General features: G+C 41.4%; 1 protein-coding gene across 2 annotated transcripts in view; it reads right to left on the minus strand.

Moving 5' to 3' along the window:
- Positions 1-237: 237 nt before the first annotated feature.
- The window catches only part of opn4a (opsin 4a (melanopsin)), an 87,771-nt gene continuing 65,982 nt past the window's right edge, over positions 238-22,026 (minus strand). Inside the window, 5 exon segments of one of the 2 annotated variants that reach the window (NM_001279057.1) lie at positions 238-505; positions 1,440-1,523; positions 1,738-1,931; positions 19,515-19,685; positions 19,774-19,969. In NM_001279057.1, the coding sequence (NP_001265986.1) occupies positions 1,502-1,523; positions 1,738-1,931; positions 19,515-19,685; positions 19,774-19,969 (583 nt within the window). In that variant the 3' untranslated portion in view covers positions 238-505; positions 1,440-1,501. 2 annotated transcript variants of the gene reach the window in all.

Raw genomic sequence — 22,026 nt, forward strand, 5'->3', positions numbered from 1 at the left:
TTCAGTGATTTTATTTGTCTATGGGGAAAAGAGTTATACTGCGTAAATACAGCAATAGAATTGTCACGTCCTGACCAGTAATAGGGGTTATTTGTTATTGTAGTTTGGTCAGGACGTGGCAGAGGGTATTTGTTTTATGTGGTTCGGGGTGGTGGTTTGTTTAGAAGGGTGTTTGATTTATTATTTCCGGGTTTTGGGTTATGTTCTATGTTTTTTGTATTTCTATGTTCTCTCTAGTTTAGTATTTCTATGTCAAGGTAATTGGGTGTTGGACTCTCAATTGGAGGCAGGTGTTTTTAGTTGCCTCTGATTGAGAGTCCTATATATAGGTATGTGTTTTGTGGGAGATTGTGCTAGGTATAGCCTTAATGCCTTACCGGCCTGTTTTCGTCATTGTGTTTTATGTACGTGTTTATTTTTGGTTCACCTTCTTTGCCAACTAAATAAAAAAGAAGATGAGTGCACATTTCCCCGCTGCGTCTTGGTCCGCTTCATCCGACGACAACTGTGACAAGAATACTTTATTACCATCAAGAAGGAATTTGTCTTGCACAATTAAATTGCAGGTTCTATCAAATTCAGCCCTGAGTTGTGGATTTATTGTGCAGCGTCCTACACATTCTAATGCTCAAGACATTTAAGGCCAGGGTATTGATGGAAGTTCTTAATGTGGGTCCAGGTTGTAGTCAGGCCAGATTCTGTCACACAGGCCAGGGGCCTCGAGAAAGAATCTGGGCTGACTACAGCCTGGACCCATATTAAGGACTTCAATCAATACCCTGGACCAGTGGTTCTCAAACCTCTCCTCGGAGAACACCAGACTCTTCACAATTTTGTTGTAGCCCTGAACTACTGTAACTCACCAGGTTCACATAGTCAAGGGCTTGATGATGAATTGACTATTTGAATCAGGTGTGCTAGCTGTGGAATAGTTAAAATACATTGAACAGCTGGGGGTCCCCAATGAGAGGTTTGAGAACCCCTGCCCTAGACAGCCTGACATTTCCACCAACCACTGGCAGTGTCTCCCAGCTAAGATAGATCCCTCAGATAGCCATTTCCAGCTCAGCCTTTTTTAGTCATGTCTGCATTACTTCACACAATAGTTCTACTTAATCGGTTTCAGCCTTTAGCAGATCTTAGATGAGGGGTCTTGGGCTAGGGGAAATGTTTGAAATGGGTTTGAAACAGTTGGGCTGCTGTCTGATTTTACAGACTTCCTTACGATTGTAGCTCACTCAAGAGGACCAGGTGAAAGCTTAGCAGACAACACAACCAATTCCATTTCTGTACTTTGTCTAGCCTTTTGGGGGCCCTAAGTGGGATTTCGCCCACCCCCACTGTGGCCTCCCTGTTGATGGCGGAGATACATTGATTTAGTTTTATGGTACTTTTCCTAGACATTTTGCAATGTGGTGTAGAGAACAGTATGTTGAGACCTGAAATGAGTTCCTGGTTCGGGGGCCCCATGGCGGCCGGAGACCCAAAGCGACCGCTTACGTCACTTATGCTTGGAGCCGGCCCTGGTTGTACCACATTAACAAAGAGACAAAACAAAACCTTTTCAATAGAGAACATCCAGCAAGAGTATTCACATGGGGGTTAACTTGACTTGCAAAAAAGTTTCATGTTGAGTACAGACCCTGGCATTTATTATAATTTATCATGTACTGTGGTTGTGATCAGATGAGTGGTGTAGAGGCGTCACTGTTAGAGGAGTTAGAGGGAAGTGTTGACCTCTGCTGGACACTCTCCTGTGGCTCCTTAGTAACAGACCCCACATCTATTCTGCCATTGGATGGCCTTGTACGGGAACCACGGGAACTGGCCCTAAGGACAGGTAAGAAAGGGCTGGTCTCGGAGGTGATGACGATGCTGGGAATCTGGCCAATCACTCCTCTCGCTACGATGGCTTCTGACGAATCACCAGCCTGTCGAAGTCAAACAAAAGATGAGATGAGAAACAATGAACATAAGATGCCAAATGATAGATTTTTTACACCCAATTATCTATGCAACGTGGCAATTTGGATTACTGGTTTAATATTATTTTCCCTAAAAGATGGTCTTGTATCCTTCGAAGTAAATCTCAAATATATCTTTTCCTTTGTCTCCAGCCAGGTCATGTTTTTGGGGTATGGGAGAAAAGGGACAAAAGATAGAGCTAGAGACACCATATTTTATGACAAACAATTTATATACAGTATGTCCTCTACTATTAGCAACTGTAATTTCCTTTCTAGGGTAAATTAGTTTAAATTAAATACACAGAGAACAGAACGACCGGAACATTACTTTTGTGCCTGACGGCGGGGCGGGAGTTAAAGGCGCTGCATGGTCAATCTGACATCTGCATTGTCCATGCAGCATTTACGGTGATACAGCCTCTACAGCTGGGGCGGAAATCCCGGGGGGGACACGACCCCCCCATCCTGGGAAAAATATCATTTGTCCCCCCCAATATATCACTGAAACATAACTATGTAATTTAAATAATATTAATAATACGCAATGAAAGCAATTGTGCTAATTATAGACACTTAATAGCGCGTTTTTAAGTTTCAAAAGATTGCGACCCCCCGCCCTTTGCCTCACAATGGTTTGATCCACTGCCAGTTCCTTAGCTTGCTACGTAACTGCCGTGAGGTTCATCCAGTCAATCGCGCACACACACACTAGCTGAATATCCTCTTGAGGATACCCTAGGATAGGGGGCGCCACAGCGCATTTTGAAAAAAAATCGTTCCCATTTTCAACGGCCTACTAATCAAACTCAGAAGATAGGGCATGCATATACTTATTATATATGGATAGAAAACACTCTAAAGTTTCTAAAACTGTTTGAATGGTGTCTGTGAGTATAACAGAACTCATTTGGCAGGCAAAACCCTGAGACATTTTCTGACAGGAAGTGGATACCTGATGTGTTGTATTGACTTTAAACCTATCCCATTGAAAAACACAGGGGTTTAGGAATATTTTGGCACTTCCTATTGCTTCCACTAGATGTCGCCAGTCCTTTCACAGTGGTTTGAGCCTTATAGAGTCAAAACTCAGTGAATGACAGGAGTTTGAAATTGGTCACAGGGGATGGGCCATCACCATTATGACGCCGGCGGCCATGTCTGCCCCCACCTTTGGAAACGGTTTTAAAGGCAATGAAATCATCCCCCTCGAATCTTATTGGCTCTCTTGGTGTTAGAGGCCCTGAACATTTATTTTATACAACGTTTGACATGTTTGAACGAACCTACATGCGCGAGGATTGCTTTCAGTATGAAGTGCAGAGCTGCGTTTGGAGAGAGCCATAGGACGCGCTACCAACATCAGGCTAATGGAACGTGAAGTATGGACTTTTTGACCGAAAATACATCTGTTGTGGACCTGGGATGCTTTCTGATGAAGACAACTAAAGGTAGGCGATTATTGACAATATTATTGAAGATGAGATGGTTCATACTGTTGCGTCCAAGATGGCGCCGAGCACTGTATATTAGCTGATTTTCTGAGTATCGCATCTCCTTTTATCGCAAAGTGTGATTACCCAGTAAAGTTAATTTAAAATCTGGTATGACGGGTGTTCTCAAGAGATATTCATCTATAAATGTTAGATTGACAATATACATTTAAAAAATCGTTATAGTATAGCAATTTATTGAAACGTAGCATTGTTTACCGGGACGCTTTTGAGGGGAAATTAGGTAGTCAACGTCAGACAGAGATGTAAAATGCTGTTTTTATATATAAATATGACCTTTATTGAACAAAAGAATGCATGCATTGTATAACATGATGTCCTAGGGGTGCCATCTGATGAAGTTTGTAAAAGGTTAGTGCTACATTTAGCTGTTTATTGATAATATGTGATGGAAGTGGTTGGTCGGAAAATGGCTATGAAGCTGCTTTTTACGATGGACTCATCTAATATAATCTAATGATTTGCTTTTCCTGTAAAACCTTTTTGAAATCGGACGACGTGGGTCGATTCAGGAGAGGTGTATCTATAAAAAAAAAATATATATATTTTTTATTTTTGTAAAAAATTATGATAATTTTTTAATGCTAATTGGCGATATGATTTTTCGCTGGATTTTGATCCCGCTAACGGGATCAGATGCTCAAGAGGATATGCAGAGCTAGCGCGCAAATATTAACTATTAAGCTAGCTAGTACCTATTCCATTTATGTGGCGTCGTCAAAGATGGAATCAGCATGCAGATGATGTAAGTTAGTGCTTCAAAGTCCCTGTGATAAGGTTAGCGATAAACTGAAGTCCAAACTGAACAGAACTACACTCTCTTCTACCATTGTCTTAAATATATTTAATGGTCTCGTTGCAAAAGCTAAATTGTCGCAAGGGAACTTTTATTTATTTATTTTATTTCACCTTTATTTAACCCGGGTAGCAAAGATTATAGCAAACACCACTGAAACTGAATTGGTGCTCGCTAGCTTTGCAAATTCAGCTATTGTTGGAAGCCAGCCAATATGAAACAAACTATTAAAATTACAAAAGGTTGCAGCATATGTTGTGTAAATGGTGAACTCATACAGCTGTCAACTCGTCATTTTAATCCGTTTCACATTTGCTAGCTACCTTTTAGATCGAAGCCCATATAGAATGATTGAAGATGATAGAAGCCCATCTCCTACTGTAAATAACCTACACACTGTGTGTGTAGCCAGCCAGGTAGAAAAATGGCAGACAAATAAAGGACGGACATCAGAGTATTTTTCAATACACCAAAACGCATAGTAAGAACCCTAGTAGCCTAATATCTCAAAGACTAGTTGATAAAATGTTCATAAGAAAGAAATGAAATTCTAATGGAAATGTTTCACAATGATGTCATTAGGCAGAGCAGGCAACAGATGGCACACAGACAGCAGAGTTGGGGACAAATATGCAGGGACAGACTGGCAGAGACAGGGAGTCTCAGGTAAGTTTGTTGAGTCTTTGTTTGGCAACATTATGAAAGGTTCTCAATTTTTTTTACTTGTAAAATAGGAACATAATTGGAAAATGCCATGGATACCCCCACTCTCAACTTAAACTGGTGACTGAACTAAGATTTGTTAAAGGCAATGGTATTGCTGTTGTGATTAGTTGTGTAGTTTTGGGTACCGGTAGTTAGGAGTACGGCAAACACCTTATTTCTTTGGTTCCTCAATATACATTTACCATATTACAATGTAGGCTATGTGTTACAGCACTACTTTTGGTGTCCCCCTCAGGAATTGCTCTTGAGAAAATGTCATGTAATTGTCCCCTCCAAAGTGGATATCAGATTTTCGCCCCTGTTCTACAGAAGTCAGTGCATTCATACTTATTGCGCTTCGCGGCGCAGCGCAGAGCTGTGGAGTAGAACTGTTGTCAAGGAAGTGAGTTCGTGTTTATATAGTACCACCCCCACCTACCGTCAACCAATCATGTCAATGAAGAGCGATACGGAGCCCTCCGCATTGTTACAACACTTGTGAGGCGCACAGGGATACGGTACCGAGTTCAATTTGGCCTCTGCATGCCTCCAGAGGCTCCTCAACTCCTCAACCTTCTATAAGGAGCGTCAGACCACATTTTCGGATCAAGCTTAAATTGGCTTTAACACAGCTTTGGGACGGAAGTAACAGCTGGCAGGAAGTGCACAATATCTGTCTTATCTCCATGTTTGTGGTTTGTAATGCTCATTACTTTCAACAAATGTACAATTAGCAATCATTTCATGTTTGTGTCGATTTGAATAATTCATGCTGTAGGTTAGAAATGTTAATTTAAAATAAACCATGTGTCAACATCGCCTTACAATATTAATTGGACTCAAATTAATCACATCATCTCACTTCAATGGGAATGTAGTAAGAGATGTTTTTCACCATTTTCAATTACTATTCATGCTTAGCCCTACCAATCAGGTGACCTCCAGTTGTCCTTGCCCATGCGCGTTACTCATGTCTTGATAGAATAAACGTTTTTATACTTTTCACAAACGGCAAACTCATCATGCTTATCACATTTCTATGGTTTGACCCCCAGAATCATAATGATACATATTTTTAACCACTAACCTGTCCATAAAAGCTTATGTGAGAAGCTGATCGATCAAGTCAATTGATTAAGGCATTATTCTAATGATGCCATATATAATTTTCAAACATTCAGTCACTTGTTGATATTTTGCTAACTTTACAAAAGCAATATGAACTAGAGGAGACAATGGCCTGTGCTTAAATGTTATTTTATTCCAGGTCATCAGTTAACATTGTGTTACTTTCGTCCCACCCGCATCTCCTGTAACTTCTACCAGGCTAACACCCAAGAATAACTATTATAATACTTGAAACCTATGCTGTCATTTAGTTAAGAAAATTACATAAGAAAATGTCCGTTTTGTCAACAACTCTACAACCAAAAAACCCTTCCAAGTCCGTTTTTTAAACTTTTTTTAAACTCGCTCATAACCACCTTTTGTTGATAATTTGGCGATACATGGGTAGACTGGGCTGTTTTTTTGCAGGGACCTCGTCCTCCACATTAGGAACGGGCTGACTTCACTATGTCATTCTAGCTTCTATGTTATTTGAGAAAAAAGTGTTATTTTCGCCCGTGTTACTTTCATCACGACTCTCCTCTACCTACAATCTGTATATGTAATAATGCTCTGGTTACTTAAAGGGATACTTTGGCAATGAAGCCCTTTGTCTACTTCCCCAGAGTCAAATGAACACATAGATACTATTTTTATGTCTCTGCATCCAGTATGAAGGAAGTTAGAGGTAGTTTGACGAGCCAATGCTAACTGGAAGCCAGTCATTGTGCTAACAGTATTTAGCAATTGCGTAACACTAGTTAGAAACTTTTAAAATAAAATGTAACCCCTATTTTACCAGGTAAGTTGACTGAGAACACATTTTCATTTACAGCAACGACCTGGGGAATAGTTACATGGATGAATGAGCCAATTGTAAACTGGGGATGATTAGGTGACCATGATGGTATGTGGGTCAGATTGGGAATTTAGCCAGGACACCAGGGTTAACACCCCTACTCTTATAATAAGTGCCATGGGATTTTTAGTGACCACAGAAAGTCAGGACACCCGTTTTAACATCCCATCCGAAAAACAGCACCCTACACAGTGCAATATTCCCAATCACTGCCCTGGGGAATTGGGATATTATTATTATTTATTTATTTTTTGACCTGAGGAAAAGGTGCCTCCTACTGGCCCTCCAACACCACTTCCAGCAGCATCTGGTCTCCCATCAAGGACCAACTCTGCTTAGCTTCAGAAGCAAGCAAGCAGTGGGATGCAGGGTGGTATGCTTCTGGTAAAGCAGAGACATACAAGTGGTATCCATGAGTTCATCTGACTCTGGGATAGTAGCCACCTAGCTAACATTAGCCACAAATGCTAACGCAACAATTATACTGTATGACTACTAAGACGTATGATACTGTAAGACTGCTAAGACATATGATACTGTGAGACTGCTAAGACGTATGATACTGTGAGACTGCTTTTCCACCACCGGACCATTCGTATCATATCATAAAATTGAAGGAAGTACTGTAATATATCATAAGAAATGGAGGGACACAAAAAAACATAATATAATGCGAATGAGTGTGAGAAAGTGTTGTTGTCTCTGCAGCTCAGAGTGAAAGTCTGTCTTAATTATAATCTGCCACTGCCGTTCCTGCTCTGACATTATCAGCACTGACTATAAATTAAAGAGCAAGCGGCAATATTTCTCCCCTGTAGGCCTAGCCTGCCATGAGGCGTGTCACAGAACAGTTAATTATGTCTCTCATTGATAAGGCTGGTTAATCTGCTGTGACATTTGAGATTAAACTGCAGTGATTTAATAAGGCCGTGCCATCCACATGCCTGCTGACTGCTCATGGCCAAACCCTGCCAGACCTCACAGGAATGCATTAGCATCCGTCAACACACTGAGGCTAGGGCGGAAATAAAAATGATGAATCGTCTTTGGCTAAGGAAGACACTATGGAAGCCCATTACCTAGCTGGGCTAAAGAGGGTAAAAAACCGGGGAAGACATGTAATGTGGTATTGCAGACTCAGCCAAGGTTTAGTAGGGCACTAGTGCTGCTCTTTTGTCTATTGGAGGTAGGTAATGGACACACTGGTCGATACAAAACAAGCGGAATTGAATGACACTTTTGACTCATTATGAGTACTTACAGCTAGAGGCAAGCTGCAGTCCCTGTGGCCCTATACCTGTTATGGAAATGTCATTCAGAGCTCTAGAAGATACACAATTCAGGACTTTGAGGTTGGTTCCTGCTATCATAATGAGTGACAAATTGTAATTATGCTGTGAGTCACTTCAATGTTACACTCAATTAAATACCAGTCACATGTAAGTAAAGAGTTTCTAACACAATTTAGCCTTCATTAAATATTTGATCTTGAATGGGGGGATGGCGACCACAGCAATCAGTCCGTGTGACACGGCATTACGCATCTCCAAACATCTATCAAGTCACACCACAGATCACTTGTTACCAAGGCCCAAAGCTTTTAGGCCATCTAAAACACTCAGGTTTACCTCAACCATTAGAAACCTCTTGGCGTTCCCCTAGGATAGGGGGCGCAAAAAGCGATTTTTGAAAAAAATTCATGCCCATTTTAAACGGCCTCCTACTCAAACTCAGAAGCTAGGATATGCATATAATTAATACTTGTGGATAGAAAACACCCTAAAGTTTCTAAAACTGTTTGAATGGTGTCTGTGAGTATAACAGAACTCATATGGCAGTCAAAACCCCGAGACAGATCGAAACAGGAAGTGGAATTCTGAATTGCGAACTCAACTTCATCACGTTGCCTATTAATCACACCGTGAGCTATGGTTCATTGAGCACTTCCTATTGCTTCCACTAGATGTCCCCAGTCTTTACAAAGTGATTTGAGACTCCTACTGTGAAAATTGAATGAATGAGACGCAGTGGAACGTGGTCACACGGAGAGGGCCATCACCATTATGACGCCGACGCCCCTGGTTACCCTCCCCTTTCGAAACGTTTTGAAACACAATGCAATCGTCCCCCTCGAATCTTATTGGCTCTCTTGTTGAAAAACGCCCTGAAGATTTATGTTATACAACGTTTGACATGTTTGAACGAAACCTAAATGGGGGGAAAATGCATTTTCTCGAAATGGCTGTGCCGTGGCCGACGGAAGTTTTGGAGCAGCCTTCAGACGCGCTAACAAGAACAAGCTCTTGGAACATAAAGGAGTATTTTTTTTGAACGAAAATACATTTGTTGTGGACCTGGGATTCCTGGAAGTGCTTTCTGATGAAGACAACCAAAGGTAAGGGATTATTGACAATAGTATACAAGACTAGATGTGATATGCGATTGTTCCAAGATGGCGCTGACCTGTAACGTTAGCCTATTTTTCAGAGTTTCGCATCCCCTTTCATCGCAAAGTATGATTACCCAGTAAAGTTAATTTTAAATCTGGCATTACAGGTGCTTTCAAGAGATATTCATCTATAAATCTTAGAATGACAATATTACATTTTAAAAATGTTTTCGAATAGTAATTTAGTAAATTGTAGCTCTGTTTCATCGGATGCATTTGAGGGAAAATAGTTAGTCAACGTTACGCACCGATGTAAAATGCTGTTTTTATATATAAATGTGAACTTTATCGAACAAAAGAATGCATGTATTGTGTAACATGATGTCCTAGGTGTGTCATCTGATGAAGATTGTCAAAGGTTAGTGCTGCATTTAGCTGTTTTTTGGTTATTTGTGATGCATGTGGTTGGCCGGAAAATGGCTATGTGGCTACTTTTACGATATACTCCTCTAACATAATCTAATGTTTTGCTTTTGCTGTAAAGCCTTTTTGAAATCGGACAACGTGGTTCGATTCAGGAGAGGTGTATCTATAAAACGATATAATTTGAAATGTTTTTTTTTTTTTTTTTAATTATTAAATTTTGTTATGCTAATGTCGATATAGGACGGAGGCCGCACAGGGGTTAAGAGGCAAAAAGGATTTTCTAATTCAACCTGAAAGAGCGAATGTCCGTAAAAACCAACTAATCCCTTTGAAAATGGCCTATGTGGCATCAATATGAGTCCGAAACATTTATTCTGGTGTAAATATTGACTACAAAGTGTACTGTAAATAGGATAATTTTGGTCATAAAGTCATTCTCGTCTAAAACAGTGTTTGGAACGAGTAAATGAAGGTTGGGTTTGGATTACAATTATGTCAACAAATCATGCCCCCTTTTGCCAAGCTCCACGTGCAAATCGCCACTTCACTTCCCTTCATTGAATTGGGCTCCGTTGATTCACCGCGCCCAACGTGTTCAAAGGATCATGGCCGTTTTAGACTGAAAAGCCCTATACCGAATGACCATGCAATGCAGGATTTTGATTATCATTATCACTATCATCGCTAGCATGGCTGAAGTTCGCTACCTAGTTAGCTAGCTGGCTAATGTTAGCCTACCTCAATACAACTCAGATTTTGCTTGGAAACATGATAACATTTCAAAATAATAATGTTTTATTATGATTGTGATGTGGCCAGATTGACTTTAGATGCACTATAACTTTAGCCAGCTAACTAAGATTGAGGGGACCACTGTATTTTAGCTAGCTAACATTAGTATTGCTAGCTATTTTTGACTAACTTTGCTAGTAAGAGTAATGGCAAAGTTGTTTCCTACTAATTTGCCTACTTTAGCAATATCATCGTATTTCCATGTCACTAAGTTAGTGTAATTTAGACGAAACAGTCACATTAGCCACCGAGGTGCAACCCATGTGAAGGGCAGAAATAAATATTGAATGCAGCCATGTTGCCACTAGTTAACTCATGTCTGACTACAACAGTTGACTAACTAGCAGCAACAAACTCAAACCAACCCAGGGCCATAGCAAAATATGTCACAGTTGGTTGCATTGTGTAATGGCTTCACCGGCCTGAATCTAATCCAATGGAGCCAGTCAGTCTACATCTGTAAAGCATTAAATTAGCCTCCAAACAAGATTACATTATTTCTCGAGCTATCTTATAATTGAGGGAGGATGACAATTGTTGACTCTGTTTTTCTGTTAGACAAAGTGCAGAGTTGGGTGCCAGACTGATCTCCTGGTCATGAACAGATGCTACCAGAAGGAGACCTACCAGAAGGAGACCTACCAGAAGGAGTAAGGTGGATATCATAACATGTCCGTCAATGTGATTGCAACAGTTTACCGACCTCCGAAAATCATTTCATTCACTGTTTCACTTGCTATTTTCACAACTTGTCAGAAAAGACCTCAGAATAAAAGTGTGTCATGCCACACAAGTACCCTTGTGACACCTCCTCCCAACAAGGGCAGGTCATTTGTCTTGTGTAAAAAGTTGTATTAAAAAATACCCGGCTTGAAAAACTAGTAGGTTCATTCCCCAGCCAAGCAGATACATACATACAACTAGTAGAATACTTTTGGTTGTGAAGTGTATTTGCAAAAAGCTTTGTCCTTTCTAAAGAACAAAATGTAATTCACCACTTGGCTGTCTATTTTATCACCCTATCACAGGTCCTCCCAGTCAACACCACCTCATAACATTGTCTTCTGCAGTTGTTCGAGAGATGTCCAGTTTGCAGCCGAACATGCAGCATAGAGAAGACCAGCAAGGTGCCCTCATCAGCATCATGCAGACACCCTCTCTGTGAGTATTCCTATGAATGTAACAGTAACCACATGTTGGCAAGTATCCAGCCAGCAACCTTCACCTGTCAGCGGCAACAGCTTTCACAGGGTCATCATTTGTACAAATACAGAAGGTAACCCACTTCATTTCTTTGATACATTTGATAACCCAATTGTGAAACATAATTTAATCTAAAAAGACGCTATTTGTTGCTATTTTTACTTCTTAGATGTATATAATGTCCAGGGCGTAACCTAGTCTGGTGGAACCAGCCTGATCGTCTGAAGTGAAATAGAAAGGTAAACAAAGCGATCAGGTTGGTTCCACCAGGTTATTCAAAACCACCATTGATAATGTGATCTGTGTGTGTGTGTGTGTGTGTGTGTGTGTGTCACCTAACTGCCATTGGTAATAGAACAGTGACTGTGTTCACAGATGCATGAGATGCAGCGAGACCTGGCACTGAACACATCCACAATGAGGTGATTACTAATAATACAGTACAGCACAAATGTCCAGTAATAGCAACTCCCTTTTTTGTGCGTCTGCTGAACACTGCCTCAACTTTGCCTATTTCTACAGATGGACTGGAGATGCTTTTGCCAGACGGCAGCATCAGTTGTTTGATGGGGAGACCATAATTGAATAGGTTTTATCTGTTTTTACAATATGTTTGTGTGTCAGATATCACATAACCCTAACTGCCATTGGTAATCGAACAGTGACCGTGTATGTGTCAGTGGAGGCTGGTGACTTAAGAAAATTGGAGGATGGGAGACCCACGCGATAAGCGCGGACCGCACAGAGACGACAAAGCATGTTTCAAAAATTGTGAAAGACTCATTATTTTAACCTAAAGCATTTAATAAAGACATTTACAGTACCATATTATGGGGAATAGGAATGAGAGGGCTACTTACACTTTGTTGGGAAGGGATCACAGCAGTGATTGTATGAGGGTATGAGGCATGAGTTGAGGTGTGATTTCATTTGCAGGACAGGGTTTGAGGTGACCAAAAGTATGTGTACACCTGCTTGTCAAACATCTCATTCCAAAATCATGGGCATTAATATGGAGTTGGTCCCCCCTTTGCAGCCTGCACTCTTCTGGGAAGGATTTCTACTAGATGTTGGAACATTGCAGAGGGGACTTGCTTAAATTCAGCCACAAGAGCATTAGTGAGGTTGGGCACTTATGGTGGGTGATTAAGCCTGGCTCGCAGTCAGAGTTTCAATTCATCCCGAAGGTGTTCGATGGGTTTGAGGTCAGGGCTTTGTGCAGGCCAGTCAAGTTCTTCCACACCGATCTCGACAAACCGTCTAAAATGTAATTGTATGCTGTAGCGTTAAGATTTCCCTTCAGTGGAACTAAGGGGCCTAGCCCAAACCACGAAAAACAGCCCCAGACCATTATTCCTCCTCTACCAAAACTTTACAGTTGATACTATGCATTCGGGCAGGTAGCGTTCTCCTGGCATCTGCCAAACCCAGATTTGTCCGCCAGACTGCCAGATGGTAAAGCGTGATTCATCACTCCAGAGAACACGTTTCCACTGCTCCAGAGTCCAATAGAGGCGAGCTTTACACCCCTCTAGCCAACGCTTGACATTGCGCATGGTGATCTTAGGCTGGCTGCTCGGCCATGGAAACCCATTTCATGAAGCTCCCGTTATTGTGCTGACGTTGCTTCCAGAGGCAGTTTGAAACTTGGTAATGAGTGTTGCAACCAAGGACAGACAATTTTTAGACTCTATGCGCTTCAGCGCTCGGCAGTCCCGTTCTGTGAGCTTGGGTGGCCTACCACCTCGCGGCTGAGTTGTTGTTGCTCCTAGACGTTTCTACTTCACCATAACTGCACTTACAGTTGACCGGAGAAGCTCTAGCATGGCTGTGTGCTCGATTTTAAACACTTGCCAGCAACGGGTATGGCAGATATAGCAGAGTCCACTAATTTGAAGGGGTGTCCACATACTTTTGTGTGTATAGTGATAGGCTACAAAAGCTATGGGACATTTATTTAAAAAAAAAGTTTTATACTAGACCTAATAGCCTATTCGGGGAAAGAAGCAGGCTTCCTCTTGCCAATTGCTGAATGTAAAACAGGCCTACAGCAGCATAGAAAATGCATGTCGGGGAAAGTTGAGGAGAGAAAGTGCATTGTTGTGATAACATTATACTGATGATTTGCAAATAGTTGCACAGGACATACAGAGATGAGCACAGTGAAAAAGAAGACCCAAAGGAATTGACAAGCTTTAGAAAATTGGAAATCACTTACAAACCACTTAAGCAATGAGGCAATGACATGCTGTGAAAGATGCAGGCTAAATGCCATTTTTTGCTTTTGAATTGTTACATTTATATAAGAGTTACTATATTATTTTTCATTAAGCCTATATGTAGTATTATTTGCAGTTGTCACTACGACAATGAACACTGAAAGCACTGAATGGTCACTCTGAACCAGTATCTGTGTGTTAAATGCTGACTAGACCGGGGCCACGCATGCGTCCGCGTGCAGCATCCACACCAGTCGCAATCAGAACATGCAGGTTGAAATATCAAAACGAACACAGAACCAACTATATTAATTTGGGGACAGGTTGAAACACATTAAACATTCATGGACATTTAGCTAGCTAGCTTGCTGTTGCTAGCTAATTTGTCCTGGGACATAAACATTGGGTTGTTCTTTTACCTGAAATGCACAAGGTACTTTTTTTCTGTATCTTTTTAGAATTGTTACCCATTGAGTCAACACAAAATCGTGTGTTCTCTACTCCAACAGTTAATCTACAGATAAAGGGGAAACCTAGTTAGTTTCTAGTAATCTCTTCTTCTTCTGTGGACTTTATATGGTGGTTGGCAACCAACTGTAAGGTACATTACCACTACCAACTGGACTGGAGTGTGGACCTCAGTACATATTTCAATCACCCACGTGGGTATATGCTCCTAAAAACCAATGAGGAAATGGCAGAGGTGGGACTTGCAGCACGTAATGCATCAAAAATAGAACCATGTTCTATTTTAGTGCCTGGCTACGCAAACGTACACGAGCAGTTAGGATGAAATGATTGAATAACATGTATGTGTACATTTATTTTGCAACGCTCGCGCACGGAACGTGTTAGAGACCTCATGAATATCTTGTGGTACCACCTTATAGGCAGAGGCACGTAGGATGCATTGATCAGTTGATTAACAGGTGCAGGACTCTAAAAGGATAAACTTTCCTCTAGTGTGGATGCTCACCAACGTTATATAGTTATGTAGCCTATAGTTTATCATTATAGTTACAGTTATTGGCTTGCTGGATGGCCTGGGCCTTAAAGAACTTTACCACAACACAGCTAACGTTATTATCATAACAGAACTAGCCTACTAGTAGGTTTGTCTAGCTAACAATAGTGAACTTAAATTAAATAAATATAAAATGACACTTATACACTTGTTTACGTGACTTTTATACTTTATAAACGGACTCTCAAATAATTTAATCTGGCAAATTTGCCACCAGCACGCTGCAGTAGGGAAGTAAAGTGGAAGTCGAATCCATAATTTCCATTGTTTGGCTGTGCACATAGCACATACAGTAGGATCTGAGGGCCCATGCTGAATCTTTTCAGCCTCCTAAGGTGGAAGGGTGTAATAAGGGTCGTCTAAAGGAGACCAAAATGCGGTGTGTGAAGTGCTCATATTTACTTTTAATGAAAACACTTCGCAAAATAACAGAACGACCAACAACAGTCACGTCAGGTACAAACAACGAAACGGAAAACAACCACCCACAAAACCCATGAAAAACAGGCTGCCTAAGTATGGCTTCCAATCAGAGAGAACGAAAACACCTGCCTCTGATTGGAAACCATATCCGGCCACAACATAGAAAATACAACATAGAACGACAATCTAGACAACCCACATAGAAAACAGAAAACCCAAAATTCATAGACAAAAACACTCCCCTGTCACGCCCTGACCAATCTACTATGGAAAAATGACCTCATACTAAGGTCAGAAAGGGGCATTGTCGTGACCTCTTCACGACTGTGTTGATGTGTGTAGACCATGATAGCTCCTTAGTGATGTGGACACAGAGGAACTTGAAGCTCTGGACCTTTTCCACAACAGCCCCGTCGATGTGGATGGGGGTGTGCTCGGTCCTCCGTTTCCTGAAGTCCACGATCAGCTCCTTTGCCTTGCTGATGATGTGGAAGAGGTTGTTGTCCTGGCACCACACTGCCAGGTCTCTGACCTCCTCCCTGTAGGCTGTCTCATCGTCATCGGTGATCAGGCCTACCACCGTTGTGTCGTGTGTAAACAATGATTGTATTGGAGTCATGTGCGGCCATGCAGTTGTGGGTAAACGGAGTACAGGAGGGGACTAAGCACGCACCCCTGAGGGGCCCCTGTGTTGAGGGTCACCATGGTAAATGTGTTGTTGCCTACCCTCACCACCTGGGGGCGGCCCGTCAGGAAGTCCAGGATCCATTGCAGAGGGAGGTGTTTAATCCCAGGGTCCATATTTTAGTGATGAGCTTGGAGGGCACAATGGTGTTGAACGCTGAGCTGTAGTCAATGAATAGCATTCTCACATAGGTGTTTGTAAAGGTGGGAAGGGCAGTGTGGAGTGCAATGGAGATTGTGTCGTCTGTGGATCTGTTGGGGAGGTATGCGAATTGGAGTGGGTCCAGAATGTCTGGGATGATGGCGTTGATGTGAGCCATCACCAGCCTTTCAAAGCCTTTCATGGCTACAGATGCTTGTGCTATGGGGTGATAGTCATTTAGAAAGGTTACCTTGGTGTTTTTGGGCACATTGACTATGGTGGTCTGCTTGAAACATGTAGGCATTACAGACGGTCAGGGAGAGGTTGAAAATATCAGTGAAGACACTGGTAATCCGTCTGGCTCTGTGGCCTTGTGAATGTTAACCTGTTTAACTTTTTACTGCAGTGGGCTAAAACAGGGTCACACAGAGTATTTCTTGGTAGTCTTAAACAAATTTATTTTGAAACAAAACAAAACACCTCAGACACATGGTTATGGGCTTTAAAAAAAGAAGACACCTGTACCAGATATAGAGTTGAATGTATTACATTTTGAGTTTGCATCCCAATAATACACATCTCAGAAGACTGAAATATAACAAAACCGTTTGACATTGAAACACCGGATTTTCAGCAGCTTTTTTGAGAGAATGTTTATTAATTATGAAATTATGAAAAATATTAATAATGTTTCACCCATGAGGCCACAAGGTAATTTGACTGCAGAAAAGGGCTTCGGTGACTGTGATCACACAGTAGTCCGGAACAGCTGGTGCTCTCATGCATAGTTCAGATCGAGCATAAACCAGCATTGGCCGACATCCACTCAGCGGATGTTTTGGCGGTATTTTAGGTGCAACTGCGGTATGGCGCTGACAAATCGATGAGCAGTTGCTCTGGGGTGTCAACCACTCCCTTCCTTCCTTTTTATTCCTACCGCATTAGAAGTTCAAATGGGAGATAGAAAGTGTAGGCTCTATCGATGATAGAAATAATGACAGACTAATGCATGTTGTCGTGTGAATTTGGATGGGGGGGAAGGGGTTTATAGCCTATCAGTCTAATCAAAGTGTAGACAATAGAACATCACGCATTTGAGTGTTTGAGTGTATAAAGTCGGCTGTGGCTTCGTTACCTTGTCATGGACACTGCATCCAACGGCAGTGTCTGCGATAAGGAAACGCAAGGAGCCGCTTGTGACGGCTCTAACACGGCTCCACCTCCAACACATCAACTGATATGTGGATGTTGGCTAGCGCGCGGATCTGATAGAATCTAGCCCTAAGTGCCTTGGGGGGTCAAACCTCTGAATACTGTAATACTGCGGCTCCAACCCAGATGAAAGACAGCTAAAACTGATTTTACTTTTCAGAGTGGGTGAACAAGGGCAAATGCACCAAAGGGGGACAGTTAATTAACAGTGAGATCGAATCTCTATCAATAATTGTATCATCATTTTATAACAATATGTTGTAAAGACATTTTTTGAGGCATTTTAAAGACAACTTTTCTTAGTCATGAACCCTGATAACACCCATCATATATCTATATACCCGCTTTACAGAAATGTCTACTATATACTCATGAATTTATCAAATGGATTCTAATCCTCCGATACAGATTGCCTCTACGAAGACTGTGCCCCATGGAGGTACATTATTCCACAGTTAGTAAAACCCTGCCTTAACAGATGCCATCACATTTTAAATGATAACACTGAAAGACACCATAAGATGAAAACAGACTTCAAACATTTCATAATTCAATTAGATGTCTATGGTACTGCAAAGCCCTCCTAGAGCTTCTTCCCTGGAGTGATTTTCAGTTGATCCATTGTAACATCCTGTCTGTAATGAGGTGCCAGATTAGTTTAGGAGCCATGCAATTGGCTCACACATATCCAGGGGTGCATTCCAAGCCAAAATATGGTTTAATTAACCCCCTAATGTCTATTGACGGACCGGTGTGTCAATCTAAGAAACATTATAAAAAATCCCATCAAAATCCATCAGTTTAAGTTAGATAGCTGTTTTTTTTTTTGCACGGGCTGCGTCTCAATCCAACACATCCTCCTATGTCGCCCTTCCGCATCTGCTGTGGAAAATGGCAGAGCTACAGCGCTGTTTGTCAGACCAGAAGACATCACGAAAATCTGTATTCACACGAAAACGTCTGTAGCATCTGAGCGGTTTGGCCTACTAATATGACCACTCTATTGAAAGGGGAGACTCTCACAAACATGGTGGTGTTCGCCGTTTTGTTCTACGATCCCCACAAGCCCTACAGGGCTCGTCTGAAGTTGGTAACGCTGATGTGCCAACTTTTGTCTGTAGCATCCAAAACATTTGGGCTACAAACTAAAGGTAACCCATACAAATGAATGGAAGTATGGAAATAGTTTTGTGCCAACAAAAAAAAGGGGTTAAATATTTCCTGGGCTTTCTTATATCTCCTAGATATAGGACATACACTTCAAAACCTTATTACTTACGATTTCTTTTTGCCATTTATGTGTTATTTAACACTTTTCTATGGGCTATAGTAGTAAAGGCCAAATTCAATATTTTATAAAGGCCAACAGCTTAGAATTTAGATTTGTGGCGGATTAGAGAGAAATCCTTTCTGATGGAAATTTGGACTTAGTTCTTGCCTAGTCTTATTGCATTACAGTAAAGACAGATTGGTGCAGCTGTATTCAAGGGTGTTACTGTTTGATTAGGTGTTTCTCAGGTTGAGGCACTGAATATTAGGCACCATTGGTGAGATTAACGTGTATTGATGTTGGGAGTAGAGCATGTGATAGAATTAAAAGTGTCTTAATAATAACAAAATAATAATACAGAATCATAATGTATACCAGTAAGTAATATGCTATTCATTTATCTAAACGTTGATAATATGATCTGTGTGCTCTATTGTCTGATGTCTGATCTGAGTTTGATTGGTTATACCTAGGAATTCATATAGGGGCGCATGGGGCTTCCCAGGTCACTCATTACAAGTGACTTGAAGCCGAAGCTACATCTCTGTGTGATTTATTTCTATACTTCAGGGTTATAACACATAAGTGAAAGTGAGGTGAGATTTATTTTTTTTAAACTTGATGTTGACTCTTACTGACCTCTACTGTGTTAGACAACCATTCACACCGTTCTGCCTTTAGAGCCCAAAATATCTTCCATGCATTCAGAACATTGTCAAACATGCGGAAGGGAACAGAGAGTAGACTTGCCGCTTGACTTGACCTTGCCCTGATGTGTTAGTTACCTTCTCAAAAATGCCAGAGTCGTGGCTCTTCATCTTGGAGTTGAAGCTGGAGGAGCTGTAAGGCTTGAGGGCTGGGAGCTCGGTTGTGTCCTTGCTGATATCACAGGACACCTGGCGGCTAGCCGGCCTGGAGCCCATACTGGAGAGGTCAGCCTCAGTATCTGTCCAGCCCTGGGAGAAGGACCATTACATAACCATCAGACAGACACCTGGACAGACAAACAGACACATACAAGTATCAGGACATATTTCTCCGTACCGATTCGCTGTCGGAGGCGGAGGAGAGGCGGGACTTGACGGTGCTGGTGCGGCGTAAGCGATCGCTGATGTCGGAGGTCTGGCTGGTGACAGTGGAGCGTCTGGTGGACATGAAGCTGCTGTCGGCGGAGCGCAGGTCACGTCTACGTACACACAGCAACACCCCCAGACACGGGATGTACTTGGCTATGGCCATCCTGAAGACAAAATGGAGCGGGGAAAATAAGGAGATGTACCCACATGAAAAAAATACTACAGTTTACTATCGAATACTACAGTACTTAGTATCCCTCGATCATGTGTAGAACTTTTATTATAGAATGTCAGTATATGGTAGAACAGTGTTTCCCAACCCTGGTCCTCCAGTAATCCCAACAGTACACATTTTTGTTGTAGCCCTGGTCAAACACACCTCATTAAGCTCATTGAGGGCTTGATGATTAATTGACAAGTTGAATCAGGAGTCCTTGTCCATGGTTGCAATAAAAAAATGTGCTGTTGGGGGTACTCGACAACCGGGGTTTGGAAACACTGCTGTAGAATACTACAGTAAATACTACTGTATTATCCACACAAAAAACACTGTAGTAAATACTACAGTAATGGCCGCAAAAACAGTACACTTTTTAAAATATAGTAAATACTGCAGTATTGTATTTGCAAATACACCCCATAAGTGAGAAACTTAAATGCCACTGTGCAAAGTGTCGTGGAAATTGCAAGATTGTTATAATGCTTGTATTGCATTATAATGGTTGTTTTATTCGACAGAATTCTGTTAACTATTGTGTGTGTGTGTGTGTTCTACTGAGGAGGGCCTCTATGAGATAGCACTGACAGAGGAGATTTACGATGTCTTTGGGTAATAAAGCCTAAAGAGCATTCCAGAGAACATGAGTTAATGGTTCTGTTCTATACCGTACCAGGGAGAGACGTTCCAGTTTGGAGTAGGAGGACCAGACACTGGTCTTTACAATGAAAACTGTTGACACAGCAGTTGCTGTCTGCTATGTATTATAGATACCTTTCATACAAATCTTAACCTTGTAACCATTCTATGTACCTGTTGTTCGTCATATAGGTTGAGAGGGGTGTATCTTGGCTATAAAAGATCTTTGTACTTTTGTGTTGTCACTTTTCAGTGGTTCATTAGAAATGGTGCATCATTGAAAGTCAATGCTATTGCAAAGCTCTTATTATTATAAATGTAGTTTAAGTATAACTCTGACTGGTGTGTGAAGTTTGTTTCTCCTCATTTGGTAATACAGAAATTAGCCTCCACAAAAGGTATGAGTTATTTTAGGTAGACACAGTATGTACATGAAGGTATAGTGACTAGGCATCAGGCTGTCGCGGTGACCATATTACTGCCACACCTGCAGTCATGAGTCATGACCGCAGTAAAATTCCACGTGACCGGTGAGTCACTGTAATATCCTTTTATGCACTCTGGGCATGCTTTTGTAGTACCCAACTTGCTAACTACCATCAGGTCCTAATGGGCTGGAACTCAGTTTTCTATTGTCACTCTAACCACTCTGACATCAATGCAAATGCAGTTGAAAGTCCCATCAAACACTCATCAACAAAACAGTAGGTGTACAGTACTTTTAAAACTCACCTCACTGAAGGCTAATCAATTTGAAGAAAGAACTTCAACAGCAGGTTGAAACTGAGTGTAAAACATGGTCATTGTGGATGTTGTTTCAAAGCCTAACAACGAAATGGACAGTGCTTTCTCAGGTGATGATTAATTCAAAACATCCATATGCATATTAGAGCTTATGCACATGATCAGGATAGATATTAATAAGAGTAAAATAAAGGACAGAGTAGCAGCAGCAGCAGCAAATGATGAGTGTGAAAATGTGTGTGTAATATGTTTACATGTGTGTTTGTCTTGTGTCGGTCTGAGTGTGTGTGTTATGTGTGTGTAGGCGTATGTAGTGTATGTGTGTGGGTTTTGTGTGGGAGTGTCAATGTAGTGTGTGTGAGTGTGTATATGGTTTGTATATATAGTCTAGTGAGTGTGCGTATGGTCAGTGACTAGCCAGGGGCCTGATGTATCATGTCAGAGGAAATGATGACTAACACTGAAAACCTCTGGACATTCAGTTCCTACAGTATGACTCTTGGCCTTCCATTCTAACCCACTCTCACCGGCTGTGTATTCATGTTACCTGATGAAATAGCTGTACAGTATAATCTTGTTGCCATCTGATGCACAGTCAAATGCCATAAAAAAATCAACACA

This window comes from Salmo salar, chromosome ssa01, assembly GCF_905237065.1.
Source record: "Salmo salar chromosome ssa01, Ssal_v3.1, whole genome shotgun sequence".
Lineage (NCBI taxonomy): Eukaryota > Metazoa > Chordata > Actinopteri > Salmoniformes > Salmonidae > Salmo > Salmo salar.